The following is a 22,264-nucleotide window of genomic DNA, read 5'->3' as shown; positions in this document are numbered from 1 at the left end:
ACACATTCCCCTTCTCATCCTTTCTCACTGAAAGGAAAAATAACTGAATGAAAATAGGTTTGTTTTTTTTTTTTTAATTGGCAAACAACTGGTATAATGAGCCCATTTTATCCCTTAAAGCCTCTTTTCCTCTAGGACATAGGCTCACAACCACAGTGCAATACTCTCCTCCCTACAAGTTTGGGGTTTTGTGTGTGTGTTTGTTTAGTTTTGGGTTTTTTGAATGATCAGTAGTCACTCTCACATTCAGTATATAAAGTTAGCTATTGATTCAAGGAGTCTGAATTGAGACAGATCTATGTCTGGACCCAGCTCCTCTGCTGCGTGAGTCCAGCCAAGTGCCTTTGACCCATGTGTATGTACTCACTGAGTGTTGCGTCAAATGGCCTCTGGGCTCTGGAGGCTACCTAACTGTCCCTCGGTTCTATAAGGGCTATACAGCTGTGCCTACAGTGCAATTCCAGTGGCTTTTATTATCTTCTCTTAACCATTTCCTCTCTGCTGTCACTTCTCTTGGCTCACAGGGACACATTCCTCCCTGTGCTATTTCATTGCTATAACAGGCAATTTAAAACAGACTGGTGTAGCTTTAAGAATGAAGGGTAGCATGGAATTAGCTACGGGCCTCTTTTCGTTTCTCTTCTCCATCATCTAATCTGAAGTAGTCACCAGTGTATACCTATAAGCAGCCAGTGAGATTACACTGTCTTTGTTACCTCACTTGTATGTATGTGTGTTGTGTGCAACTGTCCTTCAGTGTGTTCTGAGGCCAGAGAAGCATTTGGAATGTCCTCCTCTATTATGCCCTGACTTATTGCCTTGATACAGGTCTCTCATTGAACCTAAAGTTTGACATTTAAGCTACAGTGAGTGGCTGGACACCCACATGCCTCAGAAACAATCCCAATGTTACAGGCACATGCAATACGCCCAGATTTTTATACTAGTGGTAAGGATTCAAATTTAGGGCCTTGTGCTTACATAAAAAGTACTCTTATCCACTGAGCCATTTCCCTGCAGTTTATTGAGCTTTTCAGTAGTCATCCTATGACTAAGTAGTAGTAGTAGGCCACACTGATGGCTACATGATGGCTACATGTCTGCACTCTCCGATTTACAGATAACTGTGTGCCCTCCATCAGCATATCACCTGTGCTTTCACATTCCATGTCTAGAGTTTATTCTCTACTAGATTTAGGGAGAAGGAATATTCACCAAAATTGGGATGTTATATTGTCGTTTATGTTTTATTTGAAGTTTGTGTTTTTCTATATTCTTTACATTGGAGTTAATTGGGTAGAAAAAAAGTCCTTGGTTTACTTTATTCTATTCAGATAACTATTTTCTCCTGATATAGTATTACTGTTGAAATTTTTTTGTTGTTGTTTTTTCAATGCAGTTTATTCAGGAACATTGAACAATCCTCTGACCCAGGAGAAAGCCAGCCCACATCTTAAATAGCCTCTGGGTAGCCAACCCAGGCGTGCTACGGGGGCAATGCAGATAGGTCCACATACATGGAAGCAAGCCAGATCCTCGGCCTTAGCCAAATGTGGAGTTGTTCGTGACAGAGAGCACTCACCATCAGGAAGGTGGAAGGCGGAAACCAGCTCCATCTTTAAGGCATAGCATTCCGCAGCTCTCTACAGTTCCCCCTTTTTGTTTTAGACGCATCAGGCAAGAGTAGAGGTCTGATCTCTGATATTAGAAATAAATTGGGACTTTGTACAAATGTTCATTTAGGTGTCATCCACCCAAAGAGCATCAGACCCGTCAGATACCTTTTTCTCAGAGGCGGGACCTGGGGCATCAACCCGCATGCAATCAGACATGCTCTTCTCTGGGTCCAAAGCGGCTGACCCTGAGTGCAGTGCTTAGCCTCGCATCCTGAGCGTATCATTTTAGCTTTTTATGGTATCCAACCATGCTTGGGGAGAATGTCCTGCTTCAATGGCTGTAAAGGCCTGAATGATCATGGATGCATCACACTGTTGTGAGACTCTAATCTTGCATATATACCACAGGCAAACCAAGGAAACCAACACCAGAAGGCCTGCTAACACTCCCATGCCCGCCCATTCCTTCAGATGATTCATGGCTGCATCAATCCATGTTGATAATCCTGTGGCTAGTCCTGCGTCCACTCCGGTAGAATTTACTGTGACAATGGCCACTCTCAGCTGCTCCATCGTAGTATCGAATTCTCCAGTCCAATTACCTAAAATATAGCTCGACAATTGTTTAGACAGATTTGCAGCACAGGAAAAATTCTCATGTTGTATGCTAGTGACACAAAGTCCAGCATACTTTCATTGACAGCCAGGTTGAGCGATTTGCCATAGGGTATCAATTTGCTCCTGCAAGAGGTCAATCCTCTGATTGAACACCATCAAGCTTCCTTTTAGTTGAGCATTAATTCCTTTATGTACAACTAAGGCATGAGCTACATTGGCTAAATGATTATTCAGAGTCTGAGCAGTCTGCCCAGTGTGACTCATGGCTAATGCCCTGGTGGTAGCTCCAACAGCCGTCAATGAGATGGTAGTAACAATGGTGGCTGTAGTTCCAAGATCCCTTTTCTGTCTGAGGAGAGTCATAGCGTGAGGGGCATCAATGGGCACAGGCACCCAGTGAGGCATGCGAGTAACCAGGGCATACCTAAATTTACTAGCATTCCAGCATTGGGCAAAAAAGCAAATATCATTACCACAATTACTTGGCTCTATCTGGCTAATAATGAATAAAAATGGGGGATATAGACAAACAGGTGTGGGCTTATAGGAAATATTATGAGAAGCCTTAACCCCTCGTTGGAACATCCTGCGTCAGTTCCAGAACTAGCAGTGGTGGTGTCCGAGGTCTGAGTAGGTTCAGGAGACCATTGCCCCCAGGGGCGAGACGTGCTCCATGCCAATTGACTAACTCCATGTTTTCCTCCAATTTTGAAAGTCATTTAAGGTTCTTAAATTATTTTTTCCCTTTTTTCTTAAATTTTTCATCAATTACACTTTATTCATTCTGCATCCCCCCATAAGCCCCTCCTTCCTCTCCTCCCAATCCCACCCTCCCTCCTCCCTCTGCTTGCATGCCACTCCCCAAGTCCACTAATAGGGGAGGTTCTCCTCTCCTTTCTGATCTTAGTCTGTCAGTTCACATCAAAAGTGGCTGTATTGTCCTCTACTGTGGCCTGGTAAGGCTGCTCCCCCCCCCAGAGGGAGGTGATCAAAGAGCAAGCCAATCAGATTATGTCAGAGGCAGTCCCTCTTCACATTACTATGTAACCCAATTGGACTCTGAACTGCCCTGGGCTACATCTGTGCAGGGGTTCTAGGTTATCTCCATGAATAGTCCTTGGTTGGAGTATGAGTCTCTGGGAAGTTCCCTATGTTCAAATTTTCTTTTTCTGTTGCTCTCCTTGTGGAGACCCTGTCCTCTCCAGCTCTTACTATTTCCCAGTTCTTACCTAAAATTTCGTTCTCCTGCCCAACAGTTGCCCATCCGGCTCAGCATCTGCTTTGATAGTCTGAAGGGCAGAGGCTTTCAGAGGCCCTCTGTGGTAGGTTCCTAGGTTGTTTCCTGTTTTCTTCTTCTTCTGATGTCCATCCTCTTTGCCTTTCTGGATGGGGATTGGACGTTTTAGTTAGGGTCCTCTCTCTTGCTTAGTTTCTTTAGATGCACAGGTTTTAGTGGGTTTGTCCTATGTTGTATGTCTATATGAGTGAGTATATACCATGTGTGTCTTTTTGCTTCTGGGACAACTCACTCAGGATGATCCTTTCCAGATCCCACCATTTACCTGCAAATTTCATGATTTCCTTATTTTTCATTGCTGAGTAATATTCCATTGTGTAGATGTACCACAATTTCTGCATCCATTCTTCAGTTGAGGGGCATCTGGGTTGTTTCCAGCTTCTGGCTATTACAAATAAAGCTGCTACAAACATGGTTGAGCAAATGTCCTTTTTGTGTACTTGAGCCTCTTTTGGATATATGCCCAGTAGTGGTATGGCTGGATCTTGAGGAAGCGCTATTCCTAGTTGTTTGAGAAAGCACCAGATTGATTTCCAGAGTGGTTGTACAAGTTTACATTCCCACCAGCAGTGGAGAAGGGTTCCCCTTTCTCCACAACCTCTCCAGCATATGTTGTCACTTGAGTTTTTGATCTTGGCCATTCTCATGCGTGTAAGGTGAAATCTCAGGGTTGTTTTGATTTGCATTTCCCTAATGGCTAGTGAGGTTGAGCATTTCTTTAAGTGCTTCTCTGCCATTCGGTATTCCTCTACAGAGAATTCTCTGTTTAGCTCTGTTCCCCATTTTTTAAGTGGATTACTTGGTTTGCTGCTTTTTTTCTTTAGTTCTTTATATATACTGGATATGAGTCCTCTGTCAGATAAAGGGTTGGTGAAGATTCTTTCCCAATCTGTAGGTGGTCACTTTGTTTTGATGATGGTGTCCTTTGCTTTACAGAAGCTTTTCAGTTTCATGAGGTCCCATTTATTGGTTGTTGCTCTTAGAGCCTGTGCTGTTGGTGTTCTGTTCAGGAAGTTTCCCCCTGTACCAATGAGTTCTAGGGTATTTCCCACTTTTTTTTCAAGCCGATTTAATGTGTCTGGTTTTATGTTGAGGTCTTTGATCCACTTGGACTTCAGTTTTGTGCAGGGTGACAAGTATGGATCTATTTTCATTTTTCTACATGTAGACATCCAGTTAGACCAGCACCATTTGTTGAAGATGCTATCTTTTTTCCATTGTATGGTTTTGGCGCCTTTGTCAAAGATCAGGTGTCCATAAGTGTGTGGGTTTATTTCTGGGTCCTCTGTTCGGTTCCACTGATCCACCATTCTGTTTCTATGCCAGTACCATGCAGTTTTTAAAACTATTGCTCTATAGTACAACTTAAGATCAGGGATGGAGATACCTCCAGAAGATCTTTTATTGTAGAGGATTGTTTTAGCAATTCTGGGTTTCTTGTTATTCCGTATGAAGTTGAGAATTTTCCTTTCCAGGTCTGTAAAGAATTGTGTTGGTAATTTGATGGGAATTGCATTGAATCTGTAGATTGCTTTTGGTAAGATGGCCATTTTTACTATGTTAATCCTACCAAGCCATGAGCATGGGAGATCTTTCCATCTTCTCATATCTTCTTCTAATTCTTTCTTCAGAGATTTGAAATTTTTTTCATACAAGTCTTTGACTTCCTTGGTTAGGGTTACTCCGAGGTACCTTATGTCATTTGTGGCTATTGTGAAGTGTGTTGTTTCCTTAATTTCTTTCTTAGCCCTTTTGTCTTTTGTATACAGGAGGGCTACTGATTTTTTTGAGTTAATTTTGTATCCTGCCACTTTGCTGAAGGTGTTTATCAGCTGTAGGAGTTCCCTGGTAGAGTTTTTGGGGTCACTCACGTATACTATCATATCATCTGCAAATAGTGATAATTTGACATCTTCCTTTCCAATTTGTATCCCCTTGATCTCCTTCAACTGTCTTATTGCTCTAGCAAGGACTTCCAACACTATGTTGAAGAGATATGGAGAGAGTGGGCAGCCTTGTCTTGTCCCTGATTTCAGTGGGATTGCTTTAAGTTTCTCTCCATTCAGTTTGATGTTGGCTATAGGCTTGCTGTATATCGCCATTACTATGTTTAGATATGTGCCTTGTATCCCTGATCTCTCCAATACTTTGAACATGAATGGATGTTGGATTTTGTCAAAGGCTTTTTCAGCATCTAGGGAGATTATCATGTGGTTTTTTTCTTTCAGTTTGTTAATATGGTGGATCACATTGATGGATTTCCGTATATTGAACCACCCCTGCATACCTGGGATGAAGCCTACTTGGTCATAGTGGATAATATCTTTGATGTGTTCTTGGATTCGGTTTGCAAGTATTTTATTAAGTATTTTTGCATCAATGTTCATAAGGGAGATTGGCCGGAAATTCTCTTTCTTTGTTGAGTCTTTGTGAGGTTTAGGTACCAAGGTGACTGTGGCTTCATAGAATGAATTTGGTAATATTCCTTCTGTTTCTATTTTGTGGAATAGTTTGAAGAGAATTGGTGTTAGCTCTTCTTTGAAGGTCTGGTAGAATTCTGCGCTGAAGCCATCTGGTCCTGGGGTTTTTTTGGATGGGAGACTTTTGATGACCGCTTCTATTTCTTTGGGGGATATAGGTTTATTTAGTTGATTTACCTGGTCCTGGTTCAGCTTTGGTAAGTCAAATCGATCAAGAAAATTGTCCATTTCATTTAGATTTTCAAATTTTGTGGCATATAGACTTTTTAAGTAAGTCCTAATGATTGTTTGGATTTCCTCAGTGTCTGTAGTTATATCCCCCTTTTCATTTCTGATTTTGTTGATTTGGGTGGTGTCTCTCTGCCTTTTAGTTAGCTTGGCTAAGGGTTTGTCCATCTTGTTGATTTTCTCAAAGAACCAGCTCTTGGTTTCATTGATTCTTTGAATTGTTTTATTTGTTTCCAATTGATTGATTTCAGCCCTGAGTTTGATTATTTCCAGCCGTCTACTCCTTCTTGGTGTGTCTGCTTCTTCTTTTTCTAGGGTTTTTAAGTGAGCCATTAGGGTGCTTGAATGAGCTGTCTCGAATTTCTTCTTGAAGGCACTTAGTGCTATGAACTTTCCTCTTAGCACTGCTTTCATTGTGTCCCACAAGTTCGGGTATGTTGTGTCTTCATTTTCATTGATTTCTAGAAAGACTTTAATTTCTTTCTTTATTTCTTCCCTGACCCAGCTGTCATTTAGTAACAAGTTGTTCGGTTTCCATGTGTGTGTAGGCTTTTTGTTATTTCTGTTATTGTTGAGGTCCAGCTTTATTCCATGGTGATCAGACAAGATACATGGGATTATTTCAATCTTCTTGTATCTGTTGAGGCTCGCTTTGTGACCCACTATGTGGTCTATTTTGGAGAAGGTTCCATGAGGTGCTGAGAAGAAGGTAAATTCTTTTGTGTTTGGGTGTAAAGTTCTGTAAATGTCTGTTAGGTCCATTTGATTCATGACCTCTGTCAGAGACATTGTTTCTTTGTTTAATTTTTGTTTGGTTGATCTGTCCTTTGTTGAGAGTGGGGTGTTGAAGTCTCCCACTATTAATGTGTGTGGATCTATATGTGCTTTAAATTTTATCAATGTTGCTTTCACAAATGTGGGTGCCCTTGTATTTGGGGCATAGATGTTCAGGATTGTGATGTCTTCCTGGTAGAATTTTCCCTTGATGAGTATGAAGTGTCCTTCCCCATCTCTTTTGATTAATTTTGGTTGAAAGTCTATTTTATCAGATATTAGAATGGCTACTCCTGCTTGCTTCTTGGGTCCGTTTGCTTGGAAAGTCGTCTTCCAACCCTTTACCCTCAGGTAATGTCTATCTTTGTGTCTTAGGTGTGTTTCTTGTATGCAACAGATTGCTGGGTTTTGTTTATGTATCCATTCTGTTAATCTGTGTCTTTTTATTGGAGAGTTGAGTCCATTGATGTTGAGAGAGATTAATGACCAGTGGCTGTTAGATCTCTTGATTTTGATGTTGGCTGTGGTCATCAGGTTGTGTGCTTGGTTGCTTTTTGTTTTACTGAAGTGAGGTTATTTATTTCCTGTGTTTTCTTGAATGTAGCTAGCTTTCTTGGCTTGTATTTTCCCTTCCAGTGTCTTCTGTAATGCTGGATTTGTTTGTAGGTATTGTTGAAATTTGGTTTTGTCATTGAATATCTTGTTTTCTCCATCTATGAGGACTGAGAGTTTTGCTGGGTATAGTAGCCTGGGCTGACATCTGTGTTCTCTTAGGGTCTGCATGATATCCGTCCAGGCCCTTCTGGCTTTCATAGTCTCTGTTGAAAAGTCAGGTGTGATTCTAATGGGTTTGCCATTATATGTTACTTGGCCTTTTTCCCTTGCAGCTTTTAGTATTTTTTCTTTGTTCTGTATACTTACTGTTTTGATTATTATGTGGCGGGAGGATTTTCTTTTCTGGTCAAATTTGTTGGGTGTTCTGTAGGCCTCTCCTTTAGCTTGGGGAAATTTTCTTCAATGATTTTGTTGAAAATATTTTCTGGGCCTTGGAGAAGGGAGTCTTCTTTTTCCTCTATACCTATTATTCTTAGGTTTTGTCTTTTCATATTGTCTTGCATTTCTTGGACGGTCTGTGTCAGGAATTTTTTGGATTTAACATTTTCTTTGACAGATACATCGATTTCTTCCATTGTATCTTCTACACCTGAGATTCTTTCTTCCATCTCTTGTAGTCTGTTGGTTATGCTTACCTCTGTAGTTCCTGTTTTCTTCCCTAGATTCTTCCTTTCCATTATTTCTTCCATTTGTGTTTTCTTTAATTTTTCCAATTCTATCTTCAGGTCTTGAGTTGTTTTGTTTACTTCCTTCACCTGTCTGATTGTACTTTCCTGTTTTTCTTTTAGTTCCTTCAACTCTGTTTCTATCATTTCATTCAGTGTTTTAAGCATTTTCTTTCTAAAGGCCATAAACTGTTTGGCTGCAGCTTCCTCTATTTCTTTACGGATGGCAATATTCTGTTTGAGTTTATCTTCCTCTATGTCTTTACGAATCTTATTTGTTTCCTCTGTTATCATCTTCATGAGCATACTTGTTAGGTCATCTTCTTGGATTTCAGTTATGGTGGGGTGTCCAGGGCTACTTGCCCCTGGGTAACTGGGTTCTGGAGATGCCATATTGCTCTGTCTTTTGTTGCTTGAGCTTTTACGCTGGCCTCTACCCATTGTGTTATCTTAGGAGTTTGGGGTTATTTTCTGGTGGTTCCTGGGGATCCTGTGGTGGAGAGAATCCCCTTTGCAGAAAGCTGGTTTTTCCTGAAGGATGTCTTCTCACCTTTTTGGGTATAGTCCCTGGATGGCTGGTGTTTTTTCAGGAGTTGCTCACCTCAGGGATATAGACCTGAGTGGTAACTGTGGTCTTTGTTAGTCGAGAGGGTTCTCCTCTCACCCAGGGAAGTCCTGAGGGCAGCTGCCCTGTTTCTGGGTTTCTTGTTGCAAATTTAATGATCAGCTGCTGTGACCCAGTTGGACATCAGGCGCACATCAACTGTTTGTGCTTGTGTCTGGAGCACAGCTGAGTGCTGGCGCCTCGGCCCCACTAGACTGCTAGACTTTTTCTAGGGAAGGATTGGGTGATTTAGATCAGTACAGTTTCCTTCCTTCCCCGTGGATTCTCTGGAGACAAGGACTCCTAGTGTCTTTTTTTGCCCTGGTGCACACTGCTCAGTGTCCGCAAGCTGGCTGGCCACAGAAATTTGCCTGTGCCTGGAGCACAGCTGTGTGATGGCGGCTCAGTCTCTGCCAGCTGTCTGGTGCGCAGAAACTGCCTGTGTCTGCCTTTGCGGCTTTTGGGAGCCCGAGTGGCTCCCTAAGCTGGGTAATTTTCCGGGGACCTTTTCAGGTTGGGGGTGAGCTGAGTGCTCTGAGATCAGACCCGCCGTTTCTATCTCCGGAGGCGAATCAGGCGCGCAGGCAGGCAGGGCTCTGTGCCGGAACCTGGGTTCCCGGCTCTGGCTCCGGGCTGGCTCCTGGGGTGCCCGTGGAACCCGCCCAAGTCTTTTCCAGGGGATGTCTGGGTGACCTAAGGCCGGTCCCAATCGTTTCCTGTACCCTGGGGTTATCTCTCGACTGAAAATTCCAGTCTCTGATAGTGTGGTGCCCAAGGTTCAGTCTGGGACCGTGACCAGAGACACTGGCTTGTGGCTCTGGGCTGGGGCTCGGGCTGGCAGCTGGCAGCCGGCAGCCAAGTGTCTGGCGGAACCGGGATCTCTTCCGCGGTTTAGCCGGGTGAGTTAAAAGCTGATTGAATCCCCCACCGTGGGGTATCCTCTCACCTGGGAAACACAATGACTGTGTTTTATGGCCGAGAGTTCTGATTGCTGTTCACTGTGCTGATCCTGCTGTGCTGCTGCTCAGAATGAGAGTCCTCCCGGCGCCGCCATCTTGCCCCTCCCCCCACTGTTGAAATTTTTGATGATAAAAATATCCCTATTCACTTCTAATTATTTATTTTCCTTTAATTAAATGCCCAAAGAATAGTTTTCATCTTTTCAAAGTCTGATAGCTATGCTTTCTTTTTTTAACCCCCTGAGACAGAGTCTCACTGGCTGTCTTGGAACACACTACATAGACACGGCTGGTCAAACTTACAGACACACACCTGCCTCTGCCTCCCTAGTGCTGGGTTAAAAGGTGTGTGCCACTCTGCCCATCTGATAGCTGTTGTTTCATATTGTTTTCCTGAGCCAGTTCCCCCAGCACGGTATAAACACTCTCCCATGGTTCTGATGTACCATTTTTGCATTTGTTGTATTCTGTTGCTTGGGAGTTTATTGTTTTTTTTTCTTGGTTTGTTCTTCTCAATGACCACTGTTCTACAAATATTCAGTCATCTCTAGCTCTTGTCTGTGGTATGTTCACTCCTCTCTTTTATAATTTCCTTCTATTCTGCGCTGTTTTCCCACCTGCACCTCCTTATGACCTGTCACTGGCCTAGCCACTAGCTGCTTCTCGTACATTATTGAATACTTCTGCTTCTATTGCAAGTTCTTGCCTGAGCTCAAGCATAGGTCTATTCTTCATATACATGGTTTTCAAGCTTCCTGTTAGCGAGATTCATTGGCTCACTTTGAGATATTGGGCTGTTTTTCATCTGCTGGGTGGTAGTAGCTTCATGATGTTCATTCACTGTTCATAAGGAAGTTGGTCTGACCTTAATCTTGTTTTTAATGAAATGCGTTTTTTTGGGGGGGGGGGCTATTTTCGGAGTCACTTTGGGCAACATGAGAAGCCAGGACAGTTCTCCCCTGAGGCTTGTAACCTACAATCCCTCTTCTTAAATGTTCACACAGTAATACAAAGAAGCGCACTGTTATTGTTACTTCAAGGTTTATTCATTTTATTTTGGGGAGTGTTTTGTTTGCACATGTGTACATGCACCACATGAGTGCCTGGTGCCTACAGAGGCCAGAAGAGGGTACCAGATCCCTTGAAACTGGAGTTGCCAATGGCTGTAAAGCTGTCAGTTACTGGAAACTGAATCTGAGTCCTTTTCAAGAGCAGCAAGTGTTCTTTAGGACTGAGCCAGCCCCTAGTCTTCTGTTTTATAAGATGGCCTACTCTGTATATAAATACAGAGTATAGATAGACATTTCTGTGTGCTTTCTATTGTTACAATAAAGACCACGGCAAAAGCAACCTGGAGAGCAAAGGGCTTACTTCCTCTTACAGGTGCAGGCCATCACTGAGGGAGAAAAACTCAAGGCAGGAACCTGGAGGCAGGAACAGAATCAGAGACCATGAAGAAATGTCTCGTACTGGCTTGCTCTTCAAGATTTGCTCAGTTTGCTTTCTTATATACCCAGGATCTCCTGCCCAGGGCTAGCAAGCTAAGCCCTTAGTAAGCTAAGCCCTTCCACATCACCCATCAATCAAGAAAATGCTCCTTAGACTTACACACATGCTAATCTGCTAGAGGAATTTTCTCAGTTGGCCCTTCTCTTACGAGAAAACTCTCCAGCTGTGTGGCAAAAACTAACCAGGAGAGTGTCCCTTCCTATCTTAATTTTCTTTTGTGCTTTTCTTTCCCGGCCACCGGTTTGCCCACTCCAGCAGCTGATTTTACTCTTACCAGTTTTGCCCAGAACAGGGTTTTCCCTTTAGATCAGGGCTTTACATTGTAACTTCTCATGCAAAACAACATAGCAATGTCAGTCCCTTTGCACACACCAGCCAGCTAGGGTCTTTAGAATTTTTTCCCCCAGCCCACCTCACACCCTGTCCTCAGAAGGCCCCTTGGTGCTTTCCAACCTTAGGCTCCATTACTTGCCCTCACAGAGGCTGACCTCACACAGGCTGTCAAATGATCAGTACACGTGCTCACACCTGTGACCATCTCTTGTACCTGACCTTCAGGGTTGAAGCTTTCTTATTCTAACTATTCTGTTAAAGTGTATAGTAGCAATCATGGAGATGAAAGCACTGTGTGCTGTGTAAGAAATGATGAACTTATTTTGTAGGCAAGGTTTCTAGTCCTGAAAGTTCTAGGTGAGGCCCCATGCAACTCAACAAATGGCCAAGATTGCAATGTGTGTTCTACAGTAGTGTCTACACCCAGCGGATATTCCAGATCTGTCATCTCAGCTGCACGCTCGGACCAAAGCACAGTATGCTACAAACTGAAGGTTCCCTCATTTCACCCGACATGTGCTGAAGCAAAGCCCTTAACGCTGGTGAGGTGATGAGGCTGATCCCTGATGTGACAGTGTCCCGTGAAAAGACACAGGAGAGCTCTTCTCTTTTTCTTCCATGTGAGCACAAGGAAAGAACATGCCTACCGGCAGGAAGTCCCTCACAGGGACTGAACTCATAGCGCTGAGGTTTCCGTAGAAAGTACATTTCTATTGCTCACACCACCTAGCCTCAGGTATTTTGTTTTATCAGCCTGAGAGAACTAAGCCCCAGGGCAATGCCAGTCATTAAATTAATGGTAAAAATACTGAAAACAGCAAGAGCCAAGACAAAGGACAGTGGATTGGTGACTCCCTAAATATCTAACAGGACTTGAGAATAAAAGACTGCCATGTCTCTGTGGTTGGCCGAGAACAGCGACAAGGGAGAAATGTCATTAAAAAAAACATCTAGCCAAAACAGAACCTTTCTGACAAATTTGTCTTTACTCACCTTGTCGCAGAAGACCTTGATCTGGCAGTACGCTCTGTGGACGGGTTTATTGCTGCGGTTATTGTAACTGTATGTGTCAATCTGAATCATCAAAGGAAGTCCTTTCACGCCCTTCTGGGAGGAGAAATCTGTACTCAAGCAATTCACTGCGATGAAAATCTGAAGGAGGCAGAAAAAGAAGAAAGTTCACAAACTGCCATGCAAAGGACCTTCAAAGAGGGAGGCAGGCAGGCATGTGAAGTGAAAATCCTACACAAACCTATAAGGACAACTGATAACTGTTCAATACTCTCCCATAGAATCCTGCCAGATGCACAAAACATTATATGGCTGTAAACTTCTAAACAATTTGCTTTGATATTTGAACTTGAAATAGACAATTTAAATGACTGTCTAGAAAGCACATCACTATAAATGAGTTAACTAGGTTATTTTCTTGGTATATTAAAATCGCCACTTCTGGGGCTACAGAAATGTGTCAGCAGTTAAGAGCACTTGCTACTCTTGCAGAGGACTAGGGTTTGATTTCCAGGATCCACACGGTGGTGCACAACTGTTGTAACTCCAGTTCCAGCGAATCTGAGACCGTCTTCTGGCTTCTATATTCTCCTGGATGCACGTGGCACACATACATACACTCAGGCACACCCACATACTAAATTAGTCAATTAATCTAAGAAGTTGACACTTCTAGTTATAACTTTCCCTAACCTCTGACCTGCAGGATAAAAAATAATAATAATTAGATAACTATTCTTTTTTAATAGAATAGCATTGAAACCCAGTTATGTTTTGTAAAACTTCCTTCCTTGACTGTGGAGCGTGAGGTCTGTCTGGAATAATTTCTTATTATTTAATATGACCTGGCACCTAATACAATGCCTAGCAAAGAACTCACTAAGCATTAGATAACTGAACTTACAGGAATCCCACTAGATTGCAAGTCAAAAGCCCCGACTTCAGCCTCTTAGCCCAGCTAAGGGGCCTCATACATGTCACTCAATACTTGCCATGTTCAGTGGTCCCATTAAAGTGCCTGCAAGCCCTCTCCCTGAAAAAGAAAATCTAAATGCTAACCTACTCCACATTAGTGAAGAAGAGGAGCTGGCAAAGGCAAGAAACAAAACAGGAGGGATTAAATAACAGCATAAACCTCCTCCTGTTAACAGGAAGTGGTGGCACACACCTGTAATCCAGCAGTCAGGGAGCTGAGTCAGGAGGATCATGAGGACCAGTGCAACCTGGGAATTATAGCAAGATTCTGAACAAACTAAATCCTCATCTTATAACATGTGGCATCAGGAAATGCAATAGAAAAACTTTTAAAACCTTCAAGCTAAAAAACAAACAAACAAACAAAAAATATACAATAGAAATGACATGATGCCAACAGGACAGAAACTCTAATCAGTTTTTGAGAGTTCTATTTGATTAACAGAATAAAAAACAAGTTTCACTGTAAAGGATTGGTAAAGACAGAGGATGAGTGTAAATGAGCTAAAAATGACCCTGTTCTACATAATGGTGGGTCACAGCCAAAAGATGGCATTTTCATAGTTTGCATCTACAATTCCCCCAGAGATGAGTGCTGTTAGAGGCTATGAAAGCTTTAGGAAGTGGCCTGGCTGGGAACTCTGTCTCTGGGTCCTATGTTATATAGCCAGCCCCTGGCTCTTGGCATGCTCTCTGCCCTCAGGTCCATCTTGATCTGAACAGCCTCTGCCACACACTCCTACCATGATGCCTCCCACCCACAATGCACTGGGACCTTCTGAAACTCTGGGAAAAGAAAGAAAAACAAAACACCTTTCTTCCACTAAACTGTTTCTAACAGGTGCTCTGGTCATTGTGACACAAACTAATATAGACACTATGTAATAGTGATTTTTATTGGAATGAGCAAAGAACACTGACAAGAACTAGGAGGAAGGGTAGCAGGGACAGGGGTGGACCGGGACATATATTATTATGTGTAACACAAAGTTTCAAAAGTGTTATCCCATCAAAAGTGGGCTTTTGATGGATGTCAAAACCTTTGTGCCTCTGTGAAAGTGCCTAGAGTTGCCCTGAAGGAAAATGAAGGCCACAGAGTTCTTCCAAGGTACCGGGCTGATCTGTTTGATACCCTGTAGACTTTTAGTAATTTACACCACCAGGCATCTAATTGTCAGTGCTTCACCTCTTCACACATCCTTTTACCTGTGAGCTCCTCCTTATGCCCATCAGGAGTGTCTAAGGACATTTGACAAGTTTCAATGATGTGCTAATTACAACAACTTTGCCAGCTGTGCCACTAGCTCCCACCTTTCTAGCCAAAACCCGAAAACAAATACTAAAGGTACTCTGTCTCACTGTACGTCTAGAGATCTAATGTGTGGGTACTCTGAGAGACATTGGATTTGTGTTAAAGAAATGTTTTTCCATCTGTTTGTCTTTGAGACAGGGTCCCCTTGGCAGCTCAAGGTCACCTGAAACTTGAAGCTCCCTCTTTAGCCCAGGCTAGTATTAAACTTGTGGTGATCCTCCTGATTAAGGCTCTCTAGAGCTGGAATTACAGGCATGGTGTACAATAAATTTTAGCGGCTTTGTACACAGACACAGGCATAGGTGCGTGCGCACAGGAAGGGAAAGAATAACTGTATAATACATAGTTTAATTTCCCTACTTTGCTCTTTATATACCCTGTAATATCATGTTATATATTATAAAAATAAAGAAAAGATACTTTTAAATATATACATTCATTTCACTCATTCATTCTTTTCATTCATTTATTCAGTCTATAAGTATCCATGGAAGCACACAGTGAAGCACACAATGCATTAAATGGTGTAGGATCTTAGAAAGAGACAGAAGCTAACAATTCAAGGAGAATGCAACCAGTGTTCAGCAATGACCATCATACAGTGGTCGAGTACAAGAGAGGTGTGAGCAGAGGTCCCGCAGGACAAAGTCCTCAGCCTGGAGGAAACTAGTGAAACATAAGCCACAGATACTCTAGATTTGAGCAGGGGCCTCACAGAATCTAAAGAAGCCTGGGGGCAGGGGGGTGAGATCAACTGAAGATGCAAATGCCTGAGTAATGAAGACTATGGCAGGCAGGATGCATCTTCCAAACTTCCAGCATAGAAATATTCTGTCCATAACAGTCACAGTAACAGAAAATGCTACCTTGGAGAGTCCCTAAATGACAGAGAAATTTTATTTAACATTCACTTAAGCAGCAAATGTTTTCAAACATCTTAAGTTTCCTGAGGCTGCAGCAACACAAATATGCAAGCTCTGTGCCCTGCAACCACAGAAGGCAGGGGTGAGATGGGGTGAGAGATACGTGCTGGTGTCTTAAAGATTACAGTAGCAACGTGACCACTGATGTGATGGTCAGGAAGGAGGCGTCCTTTTCTAGGCACACTTGACTTGTTCTATTGCTGCCAATGGGATGATCTAGGCCAGAATGCAGTTTTGTATCAGCAAACAAAATGCTCACTCTGCTGAACTAGTGGTCGTCCCTAATTCTGGCCCTGCATTTCACAAAGATCTCCCTGATGTAATCCACCATCACTCCACACTCCATCTATAGGTCTGCCTAGTAGAAGAGAAGACAATGTTCTGGTGGATATTTCCTACATGACTGGCTTGCTAATTTGCATGTCATTCACTGAGGGTCAATGATAGCTAGGAAGAAAAGCTAATTATGGTCTGTCATCTCCAAGTCTGACCTAAGAGAGCTAGAGCAATAGATCATGACTATTTACAAGGACCACTTAAGTAGCCTAGTCATCTAGAGCCAATGAGATAACGGATGCTCACTGGCAATAAATAGACTCAGTCATCCTTAGAGGAGCCATAAAAGTCAATCACCCTGTACACAAGGTCCTTAAAAGCCAATAGAGTTCAACAGGGAGATATTTAGATTTAATGCTCTTAAAAGAGAAAGGTCTCCACAGAAGGCCCAGAGTGGCTCAGACTCAAGGCAGCCTGATCCCATAAAAGGAGCTTGCCTTCTGTGCTGGCATCTCTCGGGTCAGCCCAGCATGCAGGGTGCTGTGCTGGGCTCAGCAGCGCTTCCTTCTGGCCACCTCCTGGAAAGCAGTTTCAGGGTCTGATGGCATCAATCACAGCCTGGCTGTGCCACACTCAAAATCCAAATGGTTGAACTTTAACGGAAGTGGGGGTGGGGCGGCACAGAAGGCTGTTAACTGAAACCTTGGCCGAGGAGCTGATAAGCATTTGCTTCTTTTTGCAAACCCAACCATGTCCCACAGCTCCACCAGCAGTAGGCAAACACAAGAGCAACTTTCCCCTAAGTTGACCTACAAAGAACCCAACGTAAATGTGTTGCAGAGCTGAGGACAAAGCATGATTTCACCCCCTGAATGTTCATCTAAATGTCAAGCACAGAAAGTTATTTCTAGCTTCAACAGGAGTTCAGGCTATGCAAAGAGCAGATGGACTCGGTACATAGCTGACCTGTCTCTGAGTTACACACAATTGTGCGGCCTCTGCTTACATCCTTCCCAAACCTCAGGTGGATTCCTCTAATTCTAGAAGCACACTTTTCCTTCTTCAGGAAGACTAATTAAATCTTGTGCAGTCAGGCAAATAATAGACACCATTTCAATTTCCTCACATGTTCAGAGTGAAGCAGATAATTTTTTAGACACCTTCCCCAGAAAAAGCAGTCTAAAGCATGTGACTTTTTAAAAATAAAATCACTTGTTACATGTGAGTGACAATTCCCCTTTTGTGGCTTCGAACATAAAAGTGACTTTGCAGAGGTCTCAACCCCAGCTGCACACCAGGCAAATAAGACAGTTTATTAAAATAAACACAGCAGGGAGCTTCAGAGCCAACCCATGATCTCATTGTTAATTTCCACTGTTTCTTGGGCTTTCCAATAGAAACAGTCAACCCTATCTTTAATTGATTTAATTTAGAAAGCAATTTAAGATTTAAAACTAAATCCTCACAACCATGATTCAGTGTCATGGATTTATTTGACTTCATACAAATTGAATTTTGTACTTGTACTATCTTTCTGGCTAAAGGCTATTTATATATTAATGTATTTCCTAATACTTAGGATCCTAAAGAACTCATCTAAAGAATCACACAGGTTTATTGCAATAACCACAGGTAGGGTGTGCACCAAGAAATAAGTTTAACACTAGAACCCATTCTCCCTTCATAAATATTATATAAATAAGTAAGTGTGTTGGTGCCAATTTCTCTCCTCTTTTTTCTTCTTCCTCCCTCTCCTCCCCCTCCTTCTTTCCCTTTCTCCCTCTCTCCTCCTCCCACCCCTCCTCCTTCTTCTCTCCCCTTCTCCTTCCTTAGACAGGATCGCACTATGTGGCTCTAGCTGTCCTGAACTCAGAGATCCTCCTGCCTCTGCCTCTGCCTCTGCCTCTGCCTCTGCCTCTGCCTCTGCCTCTGCCTCTGCCTCTGCCTCTGCCTCTGCCTCTGCCTCTGCCTCTGCCTCTGCCTCTGCCTCTGCCTCTGCCTCTGCCTCTGCCTCTGCCTCTGCCTCTGCCTCTGCCTCTGCCTCTGCCTCTGCCTCTGCCTCTGCCTCTGCCTCCCAGGTGCTGGGATTAGTTCTTGGTTCTTATTAAAGACCTTTAGATAGCTTCCTTACATTTTGTCATTTTTCTTCCACATGAGTGCAGATGGAATGACAAATGAAACAGGCAAAAAAAGTAAGAGTAAACTCTAGCCAAGCAAGAACATAATAAAATGTGAGCTATCGCTCACTTCACGCTGTGACTCACAAGCATCCTCCTGTGCTGGCAGTGTGCTCAGAGGTGAGGATAGCAAGGCAAGACCAGCCCCCACACCTGTTCTCAGGCCCCTTTGCTGTTTTGTTCAGGATTTCCTGAAGCCTCCGATTATACAGCACTTGTAGATATGATTACTGTATTTCTTTTTTTTTGTTTTATCTTTCATTCTTACAATGTATTTATTTTTTACACATGCTACAAGTGCGTCTGAATACACACAGATGAACATTTGAGTTGCTCTCACATTCTACCCTGCCATGGTTTTTCTGTTTTTCCACCACCAGTGTGTTTTTTGTTGTTGTTTTCAGAGCACGTCAAATCTGGTCCATTTCAGGGCACTTCGGTCTGCTGTCTCTGCAGATCCACACTGGACGACTGGACGACTACCCCGCCCCCTTTGAGACTTCAGTTCAATACTAACTCTTCAGACACACAAGCCAGAGTTACTTTTCTCTCCTTCCCATCCAGAGGCATACTTGACTGCATTTCTCTTTTCTGTTTTCTTCATACACTGAATAGTATTTGAATTTAATGTGTTTAGTTACCTGTTCCATGAGGGCAAAAGCCCAAAAGGCCATTTCTCTGTCTCAGGTCAGCTTCATTCTGCCAGGCTCCTCATCAAGTATTCCTCATCAAGTTCCTCATCAAGTTCCTCATCAGGTTCCTCATCAAGTATTTACTCAATGAGTTAAGAAACATAATTTTTTTCCAAATATGCATTTTTCCTTTATGCACAATCGTGCTTTCATAATAGTACCTAGAAGCTGAGACTGACAGAGTAGCTGAAGTTGTCAAGACAACACAGTGGGTCACTGCTGACCGGATATACCCTCTGAAACTACCTGACAGCGTGTCTGCATGCCCATTTACCTACCTAGTGACTGAGGTAGCAGTATAGCTACGATAAGACCAACAACATACTCAGCATGATTGTCTGTCTGTCAGTCCAGCTAACCACCTCCCTATCCACACATGCTCACACCCTTGGAAGGGCTACAGATGAGAAGCACAGAGGCTCTCTAAGAGCAGGCCCTGCTCCCGGGACAAGAGCACTGCTCATGCCCAGTTCTAGTCAGTGTTGTGGAACAAGCATAATTAGTTGAACAATACAAACCATACTTGCTATGAGAACTTGCAAAGAAGTAAAGAGCTTAACTGGGAAGGCTTCCTGTAGGAATCAGGGGTGAGAACAAAGGCTGCGGGATGCGGAGATCCCTGGAATCAGCGTTGAAGCTGCCCTGGGGCCCGTGTATCATTCGTCAAGTGGGACAAGTAGGTGTGGGCCACAGTACCCAGTAAGAGGCCCAGTGAGACCTGAGAAAAGCAGTGGGGCTCCGGAGTGGCAGGGTTCACACCCTTCCAGAGTAGGTGAGAGAAACATTAAAAATGTAAGACGAACCTGGGCCAGGCAGGCTAGTAGTGAAAGGGCACAGGGCTCCCCAGGGAGCCAGAGGCTTCGGCTACAGCCTCCAATGCAAGTGGTAAGTGGGGTCACCTGCAGTGAGGGGGTTAGAAGATGCCAGCTTTCTCTACAGCTGAGAGCAGGGTGAAAGTCTTGAACAAAAACAGAGAGAGAGAATGAAAGAATGAAAAAAAGAAAGAAAGAGAAGGGGAGAGGGAGGGAAGGAAGGAAGGAAGGAAGGAAGGAAGGAAGGAAGGAAGGAAGGAAGGAAGGAAGGAGCAGAAGGAAGCTCCTTCAGCCAGCCCTCCTTCTTGCAGACCCTGTCTTTTGAGAAGCTCTAATAATCCCCACTTTGGTGCTATGGTATTTAAATGAGGCCATACTTTTCAACCGGAAAGGAGCCATACAAGCAAAAGTAAGGAGCTTCCCCAACCTCGCCACCCACCACACAGCCCACAGCCAACCTCCATGATGCTCATCTTTGTAACTGTTCTTCCTCAGAGCCAGAGCAGTCAAGCAGGCCACCCCTGTGCACTGCTCAGGTAGCTCTACTGCACCACAGGGGCCCCCAACCCTGCTCTTTCAGGGGGACACTACCCTATCCTGGCCAGATTTTTCCTCAGGGAGTTTGTAAAGCCAACCTCAGATGACTCCAGTTTATAAGCCTCAATGATTAAACAAACATTAAATCAAGGTAAATTTATTTTTAAAATATCAAATCGGCTGACTGGTGGTGCATGCCTTTAATCCCAGCACTGGGACGCAGAGGAAGGTGGGATTTTTAGTTCAAGGACATCCCAGTCTAAATAGTGAGTTCCAAGACAGCCAGAACAACACAGAGAAACCCTGTCTCACCAAAAAATAAAATAAAATAAAATAAAATAAAATAAAATAAAATAAAATAAAATGATTAAGTCTACTTCTCCACAGAACTTAGCAGGAGGGATGTCTAGGCCAGAGAGTCCATTCATCTCCAATTTTCACTGTTCAGCTCTGCCACCCCATTGGATCTTACACAGCAGCATACTAGGATGAGGAGGGCCTTGGACACTGCCTAACAGTGACTGCTTCACACATTGACAAGCTCCCTGTTGTGGGAATTTAAGTGTAAATTCAGTCAACTTTTTGGTGGTTTTGCTTTCTTGTCCTCTCTTTCTCTCTATCACACCCTCTCTGGATAGGGCCTCATATATTCCTGGTATGTGTGTGGCTGGTGATCAAAACCTGGGCTTTGCACATACTAGGTGAGCAGCCTAGCAACTTAGCCACATCCCCAGATCTAAAAACTTTGTAATGCTCTAATCCAATACAAAACTCAAAAGGCACCAAAAGCAAAACTGCAAACACTCTCCCGCCCTTGTTCCCCAGTCAAGTACCTCAGTGTACTATGCAAATGTGAGTTCTGTCCTATTCTGCAAAGGGCAGAAGAGAACACATATTCCCAATTCTCACTTTTCCCACATAATGATGAAATCTGATAGCTGTGTCTCTTTAAAAATGCTTACATATAGAATGAGAAATCCCCCCCCCCCATTAGGCTGTTTCTAGCTTTTAGTTTACAACCAATGCCACTGTGAATGTCTGTGTGGTTTTTGTATACAACTATACACAGGAACATAAATTTGCTGCTTAAGTTGTTTTCTCCAGCTGAAAGTGGAGAAGAAAAAGCCATGCCTCAGTGGTTCCTGCCTGTGATACCAGTGCTGGGAGGTGGAGGCAAGAGTCTTGGAAGTTCACCTTAGTTCCAGGCCTGTCTTAGCTTCTCTGAGAGCAGGACCTGTGCCTGGCCAGGAATCCCATCTCTCAAAACTGGTATCTCATCTGCTGCCTCAAATACACCCTTGTCTCCCTGGCCATGAGAGTGGAGATGTCCCTTCACAGTCCCCCCAACATAGACCAGCACTATGGAAGGACTGTGCTCAGCCTAGACTTGCTTGGCTCTGTTGTGCATTTGCTGTGTTACTGAGGTAAACTACTAACTTCAACTCACTCCTCAGATGAAAGCTGTTACCTGCTTAGAAACACGAATAATTGGATAATACGTATAAAGGCCTAGCAGGGTGCCTGATATATAGTAATTGCTGAACAAATATTAGTCATTGTGCACACAGGCACACACCATTATGTCATGAAATCCAAGTGTGTAATCCAATTCTCTGCACAACACAATAGCTTATAGCTGTGAAGTTCAGAGCCGTAAGTAGAATGCAGGGCAGAGACCATGGCTGCTCCACACTAACAAAAGATCAACTGATATCTTCGGTGAGATGCCATCCAAAGATTACTCCTTGTTCACAAGCATTAGCTCCAGTTTTCCTGTCAGCCCTTACCTTATAAAAGAGGAACAAAGGCAAGGCTTTGTTTAAGTTCAATACCACAGACTCCAGCAAATGT

General features: G+C 43.3%; 1 protein-coding gene across 1 annotated transcript in view; it reads right to left on the bottom strand.

Moving 5' to 3' along the window:
- LOC132649582 (grainyhead-like protein 2 homolog) overlaps positions 1-22,264 on the bottom strand; it is a 65,760-nt gene that overhangs the window by 28,856 nt on the left and 14,640 nt on the right. Inside the window, exon 3 of the mRNA XM_060373659.1 lies at positions 12,692-12,850. Coding sequence (XP_060229642.1) covers positions 12,692-12,850 — 159 coding nt within the window. The remainder of the gene's footprint in view (positions 1-12,691; positions 12,851-22,264) is intronic.

Source organism: Meriones unguiculatus, chromosome 20 (assembly GCF_030254825.1).
Source record: "Meriones unguiculatus strain TT.TT164.6M chromosome 20, Bangor_MerUng_6.1, whole genome shotgun sequence".
Classification (NCBI taxonomy): domain Eukaryota; kingdom Metazoa; phylum Chordata; class Mammalia; order Rodentia; family Muridae; genus Meriones; species Meriones unguiculatus.
This window is presented reverse-complemented; position numbering and strand designations above follow the sequence as displayed.